General features: G+C 36.8%; 1 protein-coding gene across 1 annotated transcript in view; it reads left to right on the forward strand.

Moving 5' to 3' along the window:
- The window catches only part of CDH12 (cadherin 12), a 481,738-nt gene that overhangs the window by 365,574 nt on the left and 100,504 nt on the right, over nt 1-15,660 (forward strand). The window contains exon 4 of the mRNA XM_070774812.1: nt 4,171-4,290. Within this exon, the coding sequence (XP_070630913.1) occupies nt 4,171-4,290 (120 nt within the window). The remainder of the gene's footprint in view (nt 1-4,170; nt 4,291-15,660) is intronic.

The following is a 15,660-nucleotide window of genomic DNA, read 5'->3' on the forward strand; positions in this document are numbered from 1 at the left end:
GAGGTGGGCAAAATGGAATTGAATTTGGTGCTTCTATAACTTATGCGAATACTTCTTAACTCCTTTAATATTTGAGATTAAAATTGTTAACGTAAAGAATTTAGTATATATTTGGCATATACTTGTCTACATACTTAGTGAATATTCATGTTAATATTAACAACAGAAATGTAAAAGGGAAGATACTATCTTATTTGTCCTTGAATTCTGCATTGGGTATATGGTGACTGTTAGGTAAAAGTTTATTAAATTTGTTACTACATATTTTCTAGCAGATTTAATATTTTTTATTCAAACTAAATGCATGTATTTATGCCTAGAATTATAATATTTATATCTAGAGCTGGTCATTATTTAGTATGTGTATGCTTTACCTATATAGCACTATGTCATTAAATGATAATGGAGATCCAGATGACTGATTTTTCTGAGGAAAAGAATCACTATTCAGAAGAGGGAAGGGAATTTACTCTTGCAACTGTTCATTCCTACAGCATTATGAAGGACATAGCTTTGATAAGCTTTAATACAAGATGCCAATGCCTACCTATCAATACTTAGTTGTCAAATAATTATTAATGATGAGGCAGATATTGTTGTTGGTGATAAAGATGATGGAATGAAGAACAATAGTTCTCATTCTTTAAAGCTTAGAAATATTTGCCTACTTTCCTTCTAGTAGTTTCCTTTCCTGCGAAAGGCTGTTGTAATAACACATATGCTTCATCTGTTGATATAACTAGAATTCACCAAAATATCTTAAGACATTTGGCATTGCTACAGTCCACAAGGTCGCAAAGAGTCCAACATGACTGAGCAACTAACCACAAGCACACATGTCCACGGAGTGTTATTTCTTATTCTTATTCTTATTTTTTAGCACTCTAACACTTCATATAACCAAAAAAGGAGGTGAAGAGATGGCTCATTATCTTAGCTTTTAGAGCAAACACTTAAGACCGAGTTTGTTTCTGGTTCTCACTGTCTTAAAGGAAAAGCCTGAATGAGTAAATGAAGCAATCTTGCATTCTCCAAACTGACAGTTACACTGAGTGTCACTAAGAGAGGAAAAGTGCTGTATAACTCTGTCCACTGTATAAAAAGTACACTGTATAACTCTGGATGTATATATCACTCTTTTTATGCTCAAGAGATATTTCCTTCCTCATCAGCAACATATTATTTTATTAACACCACATTTGATAATTTTGATTTTACTTTATTTTCAATTCTAAATAGTAACATTGAACTGAATGGACATTAAGTAGAGATGCTCACTTAGTTCTCGGAGAAGGATTTAACTGTGACTATGAATATATGAGACAAAATTACTAAAACTCCCATAAATGTCTCTTCAATTTAGTTCAGTTCAGTTGTGTCTGATGCTTTGTGACCCCATTGACTGCCACACACGAGGCTTCCGTGTCCATCACCAACTCCCGGATTTGCTCAAACTCATGTCCATTAAGTCAGTGATGCTATCCAACCATCTCATCCACTGTCATCCCATTCTCCTCTCACCTTCAATCTTTCCCAGCATTAGGTTCTTTTCAAATGAGTCAGTTATTTGCATCAGGTAACCAGAGTATTGGAGTTTCATCTTCAGCATCAGTCCTTCCAATGAGTATTTAAGACTGACTTCCTTTAGTATGGATTGTTTGGCTCTCCTTGAGGTCCAAGGGAATCTCAAGAGTCTTCTGCAACACCACAGTTCAAAAGCATCAATTCTTCGGCGCTCCGCTTTCTTTATAGTCCAACTCTCACATCCATACATAACCACTGGAAAAACCATAGCTTTGACTAGAGGGACCTTTGTTGGCAAAGAAATGTCTCTGCTTTTTAATTGATGTCTAGCTTGGTCATAAATTTTCTTCCAAGGAGCAAAGCATCTTTTAATTTCATGGCTGCAGTCACCATCTGCAGTGATTTTTGAGCCCAAGAATATAAGGTCTGTCACTGTTTCCACTGTTTCCCCATCTATTTGTCATGAAGTGATGGGACCAGATTTCATGATCTTAGTTTTCTGAGTGTTGAGCTTTAAGCCAGCTTTTTAACTCTCCTCTTTCACTTTCATCAATATGATCTTTAGTTCCTCTTTGCTTTCTGCTATTGATATTTTTCTTGGCAATCTTGATTCCAGCTTGTGCTTCATCCAGCCCAGTATTTCTCATGATGCAATCTGCATATAAATTTAATAGGCAGGGTGACAATATACAGCCTTGAAGTACTCTTTTCCCTATTTGGACCCAGTCTGTTGTTCCAGGTCCAGTTCTAACTGTTGCTTCCTGACCTGCATACATGTTTCTTAAAAGGCAGGTCAGGTAGTCTGGTATTCCCATCTCTCAGAATTTTCCAGAGTTCATTTTGATACACACAGTCAAAGACTTTGGCATAGTCAATAAAGCAGAAATAGATGTTTTTTTCTGGAACTCTCTTGCTTTTTTGATGATCCAGTGGATGTTGGCAATTTGATCTATGGTTCTTCTGCCTTTTCTAAATCCCACTTAAATATCTGGAAGTTCACAGTTCACATATTGTTGAAGCCTGGCTTGGAGATTTTTGAGCATTACTTTACTAGCATGTGAGATGAATGCAATTGTGCAGTAGTTTGAGCATTCTTTGGCATTGCCTTTCTTTGGGCAATTGGATTACAATCATTCTTTGGCGTTAGATTTTCTTAAAGTTTCCCAATATCAGCGATCACTTAGAGTAATTAAACCTTGAGGCATAAAGGTGCTTCTCTAGATACTATTGCAATTATTTCTGGTTCCTTGCTTTCTCAAATATTCTCTCCTAATTAAAGGCTTCCTAAACAAGGGTGTAAATGTTGATTTTTAAATTGCAATTGCAAATTACTTATACCCTCTAAAGTTCAAGAAGCCTTAAACCTTTTAGCTCTTCTTTGATATCCTAATCATGCAATTAAACACCTACAGTAAGCAGATGAGCTAATGTAAGCATAGTCATGTTTTCTTTGGTGTACAAATCAATAAAGCTACTGCAGTGACTTTCAGGTCTGTGATGGCACTACTGGAAATGATACCTATTTAAAAGAGTTATTATTTGCACTGAGTTCAGTTCAGTTGCTCAGTCATGTCCGACTCTTTGTGACCCAATGAACCACAGCAGACCAGGCCTCCCTGTCCATCACCAACTCCTGGAGTCCACCCAAACCCATGTCCATCAAGTCGGTGATGCCATCCAACCATCTCATCCTCTGTTGTCCCCTTCTCCTCCTGCTCTCAATCTTTCCCAGCATCGGGGTCTTTTCCAATGAGTCAGCTCTTCTCATCAGGTGGCCAAAGTATTGGAGTTTCAGCTTTAACATCAGTCCTTCCAATGAACACTCAGGACTGATCTCCTTTAGGATGGACTGGTTGGAGCTCCTTGATGTCCAAGGGACTCTCAAGGGTCTTCTCCAACACCACAGTTCAAAAGCATCAATTCTTCTGCACTCAGCTTTCTTTATAGTCCAACTCTCACATCCATACACGACCACTGGAAAAACCATAGCCTTGACTACTCGGACCTTTGTTGGCAAAGTACTGTCTCTGCTTTTTAATATGCTGTCTAGGTTGGTCATAACTTTCCTTTCAAGGAGTAAGCGTCTTTTATTTCATGGCTGCAATCACCATCTGCAGTGATTTTGAAGCCCAGAAAAATAAAGTCAACCACTGTTTCCCCTGTTTCCCCATCTATTTGCCATGAAGTTATGGGACCAGATGCCATGATCTTTATTTTCTGAATGTTGAGCTTTAAGCCAACTTTTTCACTCTCCTCTTTCACTAAGAGAAGGCTCTTTAGTTCTTCTTCACTTTCTGCCATAAGGGTGGTGTCATCTGCATATCTGAGGTTATTGATATATTTCCTGGCAATCTTGATTCCAGCTTGTGCTTCCTCCATCCCAGCGTTTCTCATGATGTACTCTGCATATAAGTTAAATAAGTAGGGTGACAATATACAGCCTTGACATACTCCTCATTTCCAGTAATAGCTAATATTGTTGCTCAACATTTTGGTTATAATAGTTGAGTTACTCTCAGTGTCTTCTTACACTCACAGATTAAAAGAATGCCAAAGTCCAAAGGAAAAAGGAGTCCAGATGATGAAAGACATACCCTTGAGCTCTCTACAACAAAGTTGCTAGAGTCATATTGTCTTATTTTCCAGGTGCATATGTTCTCCAAGTCAAGGCCACGGATGCTGATGACCCAACCTATGGAAACAGTGCCAGAGTCGTTTACAGCATTCTTCAGGGACAACCTTATTTCTCTATTGATCCCAAGACAGGTAAAATTTTTATTAGAGACAACATTATCACTGCCCTTTCAAATATTTAAACTTTAATTAAATCTTGGCATGGGAACTTGCCTCTTCTAACACCTCAATAAAGATTCAGTGTGCTGACTATCAAGCAAAGAAGATCAGATCTTACCTTGCTGCTACAGAGCTATTTCCTTCAGATAGAAACTGATATAAAAATAAATCTTTTTTACACATATATGCCAAGTCCAAATTTGTTAGGAATTCTCTCTTAATTTACTTTAAATTTTCAAAAGGCTAGGAATATTTTTTGTTTGATTGCTTCTTCTAGCTAAAATAGCTTTTTTATTTCATTTTTTATTGGTTGAGTTCAATTATATTCAATTTGGGGGCCAAATCAACTCAAGATTATGAAATTTCTATTCTCTTTATCAAGGGTTATGGATGGTGACTTTGGATAAATATATATTTATGCTTCTACTAGGGGAAAGGAGAGGGCTGCCAAACTTGAAACCCCAAGATCACTATTTTTTCTGCTCTGTGTTTTTTAATTCAGTCTCATTTTTAAGTCAAACTGTTGAAATTCCAGTTTTCAAAGAAGAAATATTTCAGTATAGGTACTGAGGAAACTTTGTGGTGTTTATTGTTGTTTACCTTTGGAAAGTTTGTATATTTGTAGAAAAAAAAGGAAAAATTGCTGATAAAAAGTTTAAGAAATTTGTTTACGATGTTATGATGCTCCAGAGGAATTAATAAGGTTTGTACAATACGTCAAATGTATAGACAAATAATGAGATTATCAAAGATACTATCCATCCTTTTTTGAGATTGAAACATTATGGGTTATTTTTTTCTGATACGATTATGTTCAGAAAAATCTAACAGAAATAGAATTAAGAACATCACGTCTCTTAGATCACTTCAACTTTTGAGAAGCACTTCTCACAGACAGAGAGCATGAGAGATAAAGAAAGGAAGGTGTATAGACATTGGTGAGAAGGAAAGTTTTTAGTATTAGGCTAAACTTACTGAGTTGTATGATTATAGAGAAGATGAGTTTATATACTCAGAATAAATGTGGCAGGAGAAAAATTAAATATTTAATATTGGCAAAATAACTATAGATGGAGGTAATATCCCATGAAAAAAACACAAAATATGAAGATGAATTGAAGCATAAATCATGGGTGCAGAGTATAATTGCTCTGGTCAAATTAATACTGAACAGACAATTATATGAATCAAATAGTTGCCTCCTCTTGACTTGTTCAATATCAAATTTAGATAAATTCTAATGTCTTCTGAAAGCATCATTTTACAGAAGAGTATATATATATATATATATATATATATATATTCATCATAAGGCTTTTCTAATTGTGTATTTATACTTTTATATGAGGCCTTTTATTTAGAACTGAAGGTGAAACAATTCTGGCGTGAACTATGGAATAGATTTTTTGAAGCATTGATTTTCACTGGAGACAGAAGGCTTGATACTAACAATGCCCCAGACCACTAGACAGGAAAAGGGTGGATGGTGAAGCACTTCATTAATAGAATGATAACTAGTTCTTCATGCACAGAAACCATTAAGGAGACTTTTTGTCAAATTTATCACCTTGTGGTAGATCAGAATAAATCAAAAATCAAGGGTAATTGCAATTTCTCAGAAATAGCCTCCATTTGTTCCAGCCATATAGCTTCCTTTTATGATTCCTTTTGCTGTTGTGTAATAAAATGCATGAAAAACTAATACTATCTAAAAATTTACACATTTGACTATAGAAAACTGTTTAAAATAATTTCTAAGTAAAGAGCCTCATCAAAAATTCTGGTACCTAAATATTTATGAACAGATAAATATAATCATTTACTATTCATTTGGAATGATAAAAGTTTTACATTCTCATTGATATTGCTGTTTGAAAAACATCCTTTGCATCTCTATCCAATATACAAATAAGGCCAGTTTATTTATAAATTATATAAATTGATGCATTCTATGAAATAAGTCCCCAAATGATAGTTCTTTTTAAAATTGGCTAATTTGGTAATTCTATGGCTTACCCGACTCCAGTACTTTTGCCTGGAAAATCCCGTGGACGGAGGAGCCTGGTAGGCTGCAGTCCATGGGGTCACTAAGAGTCGGACACGACTGATCGACTTCACTTTCACTTTTCACTTTCATGCATTGGAGAAGGAAATGGCAACCCACTCTAGTGTTCTTGCCTGGAAAACCCCAGGGACGTGGAAGCCTGGTGGGCTGCCTTCTATGGGGTCACACAGAGTCGGACACGACTGAAGCGACTTAGCAGCAGCAGCAGCAGCAGCATGGCTTACCTAAGAGATTGTTCACTGTGATTAACATTTGCATGCATTCATGTATATACCTCAAATGATTATTAAATATTTTTAAAAATCTAAAAGGTATATGGATTTATAAACATCAAATAATATTGATCCTTGTTATATTTAGCATATATTAAACACTAAAATATTTGTCATATTGATACACTTTTATATTATATACACTATAGGCTTAATATTTATTATATATTAGAAAAATATGTATAATCTATAAAACAGTAAATGAGAGGCATTGTAATGTTTTATTTGATGCATGAATTTGACAGGTTAAATGTTTCCATAGTATGGATAAATTATTTTATTTAAGAAAACAAATGTTATTATAAATAATTGATCTCATGACAATTTGCATTTATAATTCTTCTGAAGTATTTGAATTTTTCTCTAAATGATTTCAAAATCTAGTCTGAGTTGGATAACTAGATATTGCTATTTTGTGTATCATGTGGTGAAATGTTGATTTTTCTAAATAATCTCAGGTCTACCTGAGAAAGCATTATAAGACTATTTTAGCTCAACATATTCTAAAATTCATCAACTTTAAATTGTTTATCATGGTAACATATACATTAACAGAAAATTTACTATTTTAACCATTTAAGTGTACTATTCAGTGACATTATGAATGTTCACACTGGGTAAACATCACCACCAGCCATCTTTAGGAATTTGTTATCAATGTCTTTGTTTATGTGCACTGTCAGAAAGTGTCTTTGTAAGATTTTGCTATGTATTTAATGTGCATTTTGAGAAACCACATGAAAACAACTGAGTGAGAATGGGGTTGCAAGCCTGAGTTATTTTCTTTTTTCTTATACCCACTATCCTAAGATTTCATGCTCTGTGTTTCTGTCCTTGCTTCTGTTTGGGAAATTTGATAAAATACTGAGAGAACTGACACTTTCTCAAGACTTTTCCTCTTTCAGTTCCATTTGCACATTTTGTTGAGAGATTATTCTCTTTAAGCCTACTTCCTAAATAAATCCTCCTCCACCCTGACTGATATTTATGTTTTTCAGTCTTAAAAAATGCATTAGTGTTTTAAAGTCCCATACTAAAATTAAAGCATGTGTCAGAATTTATTTTGAATTAATTCTTTATATAAACTACAATATACATATTTACACTGTTCCATGACTTGAACATGCCTTTGATTTTAAATCAGAGAAAAGTCTTACAGGATTCAGACATTTCAGTCAGAGCTTGTGAAAAACAGATTTTTTTTTTTTTACAAGAGTGAAATTGGAAATAGACAATTATTAAGATTAACCAGCATATGGTGTTACCTGTTTTGTAATAATTTGCATATGTACAGTAAATCACATGATTAAAAATATACTGCAGACAATGGTTTCCTTGTATTCTGCCTTGTCACACTTTATGAGAACTCTGTGTGAACTCTATTTGCCCTATTTTAGAAACCATGGAATGCACAAATCAGCAGATAGAAATAAGACTGTTCGGCCTTGAAAGGAGAATACTCCAGGGGTATGTCTTTAGGAAGTTGTGGAGCTGTTGTATAGAAGAGGAACTAGCTGTATTCTGTGCTGCACAAGAGTAGAAGGACTATCAGTGGCTGGCAGGCATTACAGGAAAAAGGATTTTGGTTTCATTAACAACAACAAAAAAAAGATGTTAATACTTGTCCATAAATAAGAGGGACAAACACCTCAAGAGATGGTGAACTTCACATTACTGGAAGTGTTAAAGCAGGTAATGAGTGATAAGGTGCTGAATTTTAGTATTAATTCCTTGATACATATTTATCTATAACCAATGGCCTAGCAGGTTCTGTGTGCCAGGATTCTGAGATGAATCAAGTCGATCCTCAAATAGATCCCCATCTATCTGAAGGAGGTCATCACATCCTCAGAAAATTACATTTGGGTTTCCTAGGATACAATTCTATGATACATAGTGTGACTCCTGGGCACTAGATATAGGCTGATGAGAGGGGAAATTTCCTTGTGGAAAAAAAAAAAAAAAAAACTTTTTGGGAAGTGACTTCTAAATCTTAAAGAATAGTTAAGGCATGTTATAGATGCAAAGTTGGACCATACAAACTTCAAATTTTCTCCTCAATATAAGCTGATAACTCTTCTTATCCTCAAAATACATTATTGGCAACATTTTTTTTTAATTATACACCTTATCTGTGTGGTCATGGACACCACATTTATAATAAAGTTGAAGAATAAGCTAGCTTTTAAAAAAATTCATTGCAGAAGCAATAGAAAACTAATTCAGTGTAGAATTTTGGATAGAATGACCAATACAGTCCTCTGAAGATGACTTTGATGACAGATATGAAAAAAGTAGAATAGCTAATTCATGGTTTGTTGTTGTTTAGTTACCAAGTTGAACCCAACACTTTTGCAACCCCATGGACTGTAGCCTGCCAGGCTCCTCTGTCCATGGGATTTCCCAGGCAAGAATACTGGAGCGTGTTGCCATTTCCTTCTCCAGGGGATCTCCCGGACCCAGAACTCAAACCTGTGTCTCCTGCATTGACAGGCAGATTCTTTACCACTAAGGTACCTGGTCAATAAAGCAGAAACAGATGTTTATCTGGAACTCTATTGTTTATTTGATGATCCAGCAGATGTTCATAATTTGATCTCTGGTTCTTCTGCCTTTTCTAAAACCAGCTTGAACATCTGGAAGTTCATGATTCACATATTGCTGAATCCTGGCTTGGAGAATTTTGAGCATTACTTTACCAGTGTGTGAGATGAGTGCAATTGTGTGGTACTTTAGCATTCTTTGGCATTGCCTTTCTTTGGGATTGGAATAAAAACTGACCTTTTCCAGTCTTGTGGCCACTGCTGAGTTTGCCAAATTTGCTGGCATATGGAGTGCAGCACTTTCACAGCATCATCTTTAAGGATTTGAAATAGCTCAACTGGAATTCCATCACCTCCATTAGCTTTATTCATAGTGATGCTTCCTAAGGCCCACTTGGCTTCACATTCCACGATGTCTGGCTCTAGGTGAATGATCACACCATCATAATTATCTAGGTCATGAAGATCTTTTTTGTATAGTTCTGTGTATTCTTGCCACCTCTTCTTAATATCTTCAGCTTCTGTTAGGTCTATACCATTTCTGTCCTTTATTGAGCCCATCTTTGCATGAAATGTTCCCTTGGTATCTCTAATTTTCTTGAAGAGACCTCTAGTCTTTCCCATTATATTGTATGTTCAAGCTGGTTTTACAAAAGGCACAGGAACTAGAGATCAACTTGCTATAATCCGCTGGATCATAGAGAAAGCAAGAGAGTTCCAGAAAAACATCTATTTCTGCTTATTGACTATGCCAAAGCCTTTGACTGTGTGGATCACAATAAACTGTGGAAAATCTGAAAAGATGGGAATACCAGACCACCTGACCTGCCTCTTGAGAAACCCGTATGCAGGTCAGGAAGCAAGAGTTAGAACTGGACATGGAACAACAGATTGTTCCAAATAGGAAAAGGAGTACATCAGGGCTGTACATATTCACCCTGCTTATTTAACTTATATGCAGACTGCATCATGAGAAACACTAGGATGGAGGAAGCACAAGCTGGAATCAAGATTGCCAGAAAAAATATCAATAACCTCAGATATGCAGATGACACCACCTTTATGGCAGAAAATGAAGAAGAACTAAAGAGCCTCTTGATGAAAGTGAAAGAGGAGAGTGAAAAAGTTGGCTTAAAGCTCAACATTCAGAAAACGAAGATCATGGCATCTAGTCCCATCACTTCATGGGAGATAGATGGGGAAACAGTGGAAACAGTGGCTGACTTTATTTTACTGCACTCCAAAATCACTGCAGATGGTGACTGCAGCCATGAAATTAAAAGATGCTTACTCCTTGGAAGAAGAGTTATGACCAACCTAGACAGCATATTAAAAAGCAGAGACTACTTTGTCAACAAATGTCCGTGTAGTCAAGGCTATGTTTTTTCCAGTAGTGACGTATGGATGTGAGAGTTGGACTATAAAGAAAGCTGAGTGCAGAAGAATTGATGCTTTTGAACTGTGGTGTTGGAGAACATTTTTGAGCATCCCTTGGACTGCAAGGAGATCCAATGAGTCCATCCTAAGGGGGATGAATCCTGGGTGTTCATTGGTAGGACTGATGTCGAAGCTGAAACTCGAATACTTTGGCCCCGTGATGCGAAGCGCTGACTCATTTGAAAAGTCCCTGATGGTGGAAAGACTGAGGGCAGGAGAAGGGGACGACAGAGGATGAGATGGTTGGATGGCATCACTGACTTGATGCACATGAGTTTGAGTGAACTCCGGGAATTGGTGATGGACAGGGCGGCCTGGCGTGCTGCAGTTCATGGGGTCACAAAGAGTCAGACACGACTGAGTGTCTGAACTGAACTGAACTGAAGTTACCTGGGAAGCCCTATTCATCTTGGAAAGAAATTTCCACCAGAGGGAAAGGATGTTGTAAGCTCTTCTGAACAAAAGTGGGAGTTGTAAAAGATAAGATCAGAGAGTTAAGTGAGAAAGTGAAGATTATCTGAGATCTTCAATCTGAGTGACCTGCACTGTCTCTGAGCATCTCCTGTAGGAAGGGTTCTACACTTCACACTCCTTCACACTCAGACCTGACCTTCCTGGCACCTTTTTTTTTTTTTGGCCATGATTTAGGTTTTTTATTTTATTTTAATTAAATTTGTTTATTTTAATTGGAGGCTAATTACAATTTTTTATTGATTTTGCCATACATCAACATGAATCCACCATGCGTGTACACGTGTTCCCCATCCTGAACCCCCTCCCATCTCCCTCCCCATACCATCCCTCTGGGTAATCCCAGTGCACCAGCCCTGAGCATCCTGTATCATGCATCGAACCTAGACCTGTGTTTCCTTTCACATATGATATTATACATGTTTCAATGACATTCTCCCAAATCATCCCACTCTCGCCCTCTCCCACAGAGTCCATAAGACTGTTCTATACATCTGTGTCTTTTTTGCTGTCTCGCATACAGGGTTATCATTACCATCTTTCTAAATTCCATGTATATGTGTTAGTAAACTGTATTGGTGTTTTTCTTTCTGGCTTACTTCACTCTGTATAATAGGCTCCAGTTTCATCCACCTCATTAGACCTGATTCAAATGTCTTCTTTTTAATGGCTGAGTAATACCAGACACCTGACCTGCCTCTTGAGAAATCTATATGCAGGTCAGGAAGCAACAGTTAGAACTGGACATGGAAAAACAGACTGGTTCCAAATAGGAAAAGGAGTACGTCAAGGCTGTGTATTGTCACCCTGCTTATTTAACTTATATGCAGAGTACATCATGAGAAACGCTGGGCTGGAAGAAACACAAGCTGGAATCAAGATTGCCAGGAGAAATATCAATAACCTCAGATATGCAGATGACACCACCCTTATGTCAGAAAGTGAAGAGGAACTAAAAAGTCTCTTGATGAAAGTAAAAGAGGAGAGTGAAAAAGTTGGCTTAAAGCTCAATATTCAGAAAACTAAGATCATGGCATCTGGTCCCATCACTTCATGGGAAATAGATTGGGAAACAGTGAATACAGTGTCAGACTTTATTTTTGTGGGCTCCAAACTCACTGCAGATAGTGGTTTCAGCCACGAAATTAAAAGACACTTATTCCTTGGAAGGAAAGTTATGACCAACCTAGATAGCATATTGAAAAGCAGAGACATTACTTTGCCAACAAAGGTCCATCTAGTCAAGGCTATGGTTTTTCCAGTAGTCATATATGGATGTGAGAGTTGGACTGTGAAGAAAGCTGAGCGCCGAAGAATTGATGCTTTTGAACTGTGGTGTTGGAGAAGACTCTTGAGAGTTCCTTGGACTGCAATGAGATCCAACCGGTTCATCCTAAAGGAGATCAGTTCTGGGTGTTCTTTGGAAGGAATGATGCTAAAGCTGAAACTCCAGCACTTTGGCCACCTCATGTGAAGAGTTGACTCATTGGAAAAGACTCTGATGCTGGGAGGGATTAGGGGCAGGAGGAGAAGGGGACGACAGAGGATGAGATGGCTGGATGGCATCACTGACTCGATGGACGTGAGTCTGAGTGAACTCCGGGAGTTGGTGATGGACAGGGAGGCCTGGCGTGCTGCGATTCATGGGGTCACAAAGAGTCAGACACGACTGAGTGACTGAACTGAACTGAATACTCCACTGTGTATATGTACCACAGCTTTCTTATCCATTCGTCTGCTGATGGACATCTAGGTTGCTTCCATGTCCTGGCTATTATAAACAGTGCTACGATGAACATTGGGATACACCTGTCCCTTCAATTCTGATTTCCTCGGTGTGTATGCCTAGCAGTGGGATTGCTGGGATGTATGGCAGTTCTATTTCCAGTTTTTTAAGGAATCTCCAGACTGTTCTCCATAGTGGCTGTACTAGTTTGCATTCCCACCAACAGTGTAAGAGGGTTCCCTTTTCTCCACACCCTCTCCAGCATTTATTGTTTGTAGACTTTTGGACAGCAGCCATTCTGACTGGTGTGAAATGGTACCTCATTGTGATTGTGATTTGCATTTCTCTGATAATGAGTTAATTTGAGCATCTTTTCATGTGTTTGTTAGCCATCGGTATGTCTTCTTTGGAGAAATGTCTTTTTAGTTCTTTGGCCCATTTTTTGATTGGGTCATTTATTTTTCTGGAATTGAGCTGGAGGAGTTGCTTGTATATTTTTGAGATTAGTTGTTTGTCAGTTGCTTCATTTGCTATTATTGTCTCCCATTCTGAAGGCTGTCTTTTCACCTTGCTTATAGTTTTTTTGTTGTTGTTGTTGTGCAGAAGTTTTTAATTTTAATTAGGTCCCATTTGTTTATTTTTGCTTTTATTTCCAATATTCTGAGAGGTGGGTCATAGAGGATCCTGTTGTGATTTATGTCGGAGAGTGTTTTACCTATGTTTTCCTCTAGGAGTTTTATAGTTTCTGGTCTTAAGTTTAGATCTTTAATCCATTTTGCGTTTATTTTTGTGTATGGTGTTTAAAATGTTCTAGTTTCATTCTTTTACAAGTGGTTGACCAGTTTCCCCAGTGCCACTTGTTAAAGAGATTGTCTTTTTTCCATTATATATTCTTGCCTCCTTTGTCAAAGATAAGGTTTCCATAGGTGCATGGATTTATCTCTGGGCTTTCTATTTTGTTCCATTGATCTATATTTCTGTCTCTGTGCCAGTACCATACAGTCTTGAAGACTGTGGCTTTGTAGTAGAGCCTGAAGTTAGGCAGTTTGATTCTTTCAGTTCCATTCTTCTTTCTCAAGATTGCTTTGGCTATTTGATGTTTTTTGTATTTCCACAAAAAATTGTGAAATTATTTGTTCTAGCTCTGTGAAAAATACCGTTGGTAGCTTGATAGGGATTGCACTGAATCTATAGATTGCTTTGGGTAGTATACTCATTTTCACTATATTGATTCTTCTGATCCATGAACATGATCTATTTCTCCATCTATTAGTTTCCTCTTTGATTTCTTTCACCAGTTTTTATAGTTTTCTATATGTGGGTCTTTTGTTTCTTTAGGTAGATATATTCCTAAGTATTTTATTCTTTTCATTGCAATGGTGAATGGAATTGTTTCCTTAATTTCTCTTTCGATTTTCTCATTATTAGTGTATAGTAATGCAAGGGATTTCTGTGTGTTGATTTTATATCCTGCAACTTTACTATATTCACTGATTAGCTCTAGTAATTTTCTGATGGAGTCTTTAGGGTTTTCTATATAGAGGACCATGTCCTCTGCAAACAGTGAGAGTTTTACTTCTTTTCCAATCTGGATTCCTTTTATTTCTTTTTATTCTCTGATTGCTGTGGTCAAAACTTCCAAAACTATGTTGAATAGTAGTGGCAAAAGTGGGCACCCTTGCCTTGTTCCTGACTTTAGGGGAAATGCTTTCAATTTTTCACCATTGAGGATAATGTTTGCTGTGGGTTTGTCATATATAGCTTTTATTATGTTGAGGTATGTTCCTCCCATTCCTGCTTTCTGGAGAGTTTTTTTAATCATAAATGGATGTTGAATTTTGTCAAAGGCTTTCTCTGCATCTATTGAGATAATCATACGGCTTTTATTTTTCAATTTGTTAATGTGGTGTATTACATTGATTGATGTGGATATTGAAGAATCTTTGCATCCCTGGGATAAAGTTCACTTGGTCATGATGTATGATTTTTTAATATGTTGTTGGGTCTGATTGCTAGAATTTTATTAAGGATTTTTGCATCTATGTTCATCAGTGATATTGGCCTGTAGTTTTCTTTTTTTTGTGGCATCTTTATCAGGTTTTGGTATTAGGGTGATGGTGGCCTCATAGAATGAGTTTGGAAGTTTACCTTCCTGTGCAATTTTCTGGAAGAGTTTGGGTAGGATAGGTGTTAGCTCTTTAAATTTTTGGTAGGATTCAGCTATGAAGCCATCTGGACCTGGGCTTTTGTTTGCTGGAATATTTCTGATTACAGTTTCAATTTCCGTGCTTTTGATAGGTCTGTTAGGGTTTTCTATTTCTTCCTGGTTTGGTTTTGGAAAGTTGTACTTTTGTAATAATTTGTCCACTTATTCCATGTTGTCCATTTTATTGGCATACAATTGCTGATAATAGTCTCTTATGATCCTTTGTATTTCTGTGATTGTCTTTTGTGATCTCTCCATTTTCATTTCTAATTTTACTGATTTGATTTTTCTCCCTTTGTTTCTTGATGAGTCTGGCTAATGGTTTGTCAATTTTATTGATCCTCTCAAAGAACCAGCTTTTGAGTTCGTTGATTTTTGCTATGGTCTCTTTTGTTTCTTTTGCATTTATTTCTGCCCTAATTTTTAAGATTTCTTTCCTTCTACTAACCCTGGGGTTCTTCATTTCTTCCTTGTCTAGTTGCTTTAGGTGTAGAGTTAGGTTATTTATTTAACTTTTTTCTTGTTTCTTGAGGTATGCCTGTATTGCTATAAACCTTCCCCTTAGCACTACTTTTACAGTGTCCCACAGGTTTTGGGTTGTTGTGTTTTCATTTCATTTGTTT

Source organism: Bos indicus, chromosome 20 (assembly GCF_029378745.1).
Source record: "Bos indicus isolate NIAB-ARS_2022 breed Sahiwal x Tharparkar chromosome 20, NIAB-ARS_B.indTharparkar_mat_pri_1.0, whole genome shotgun sequence".
In the NCBI taxonomy this organism is placed as follows: domain Eukaryota; kingdom Metazoa; phylum Chordata; class Mammalia; order Artiodactyla; family Bovidae; genus Bos; species Bos indicus.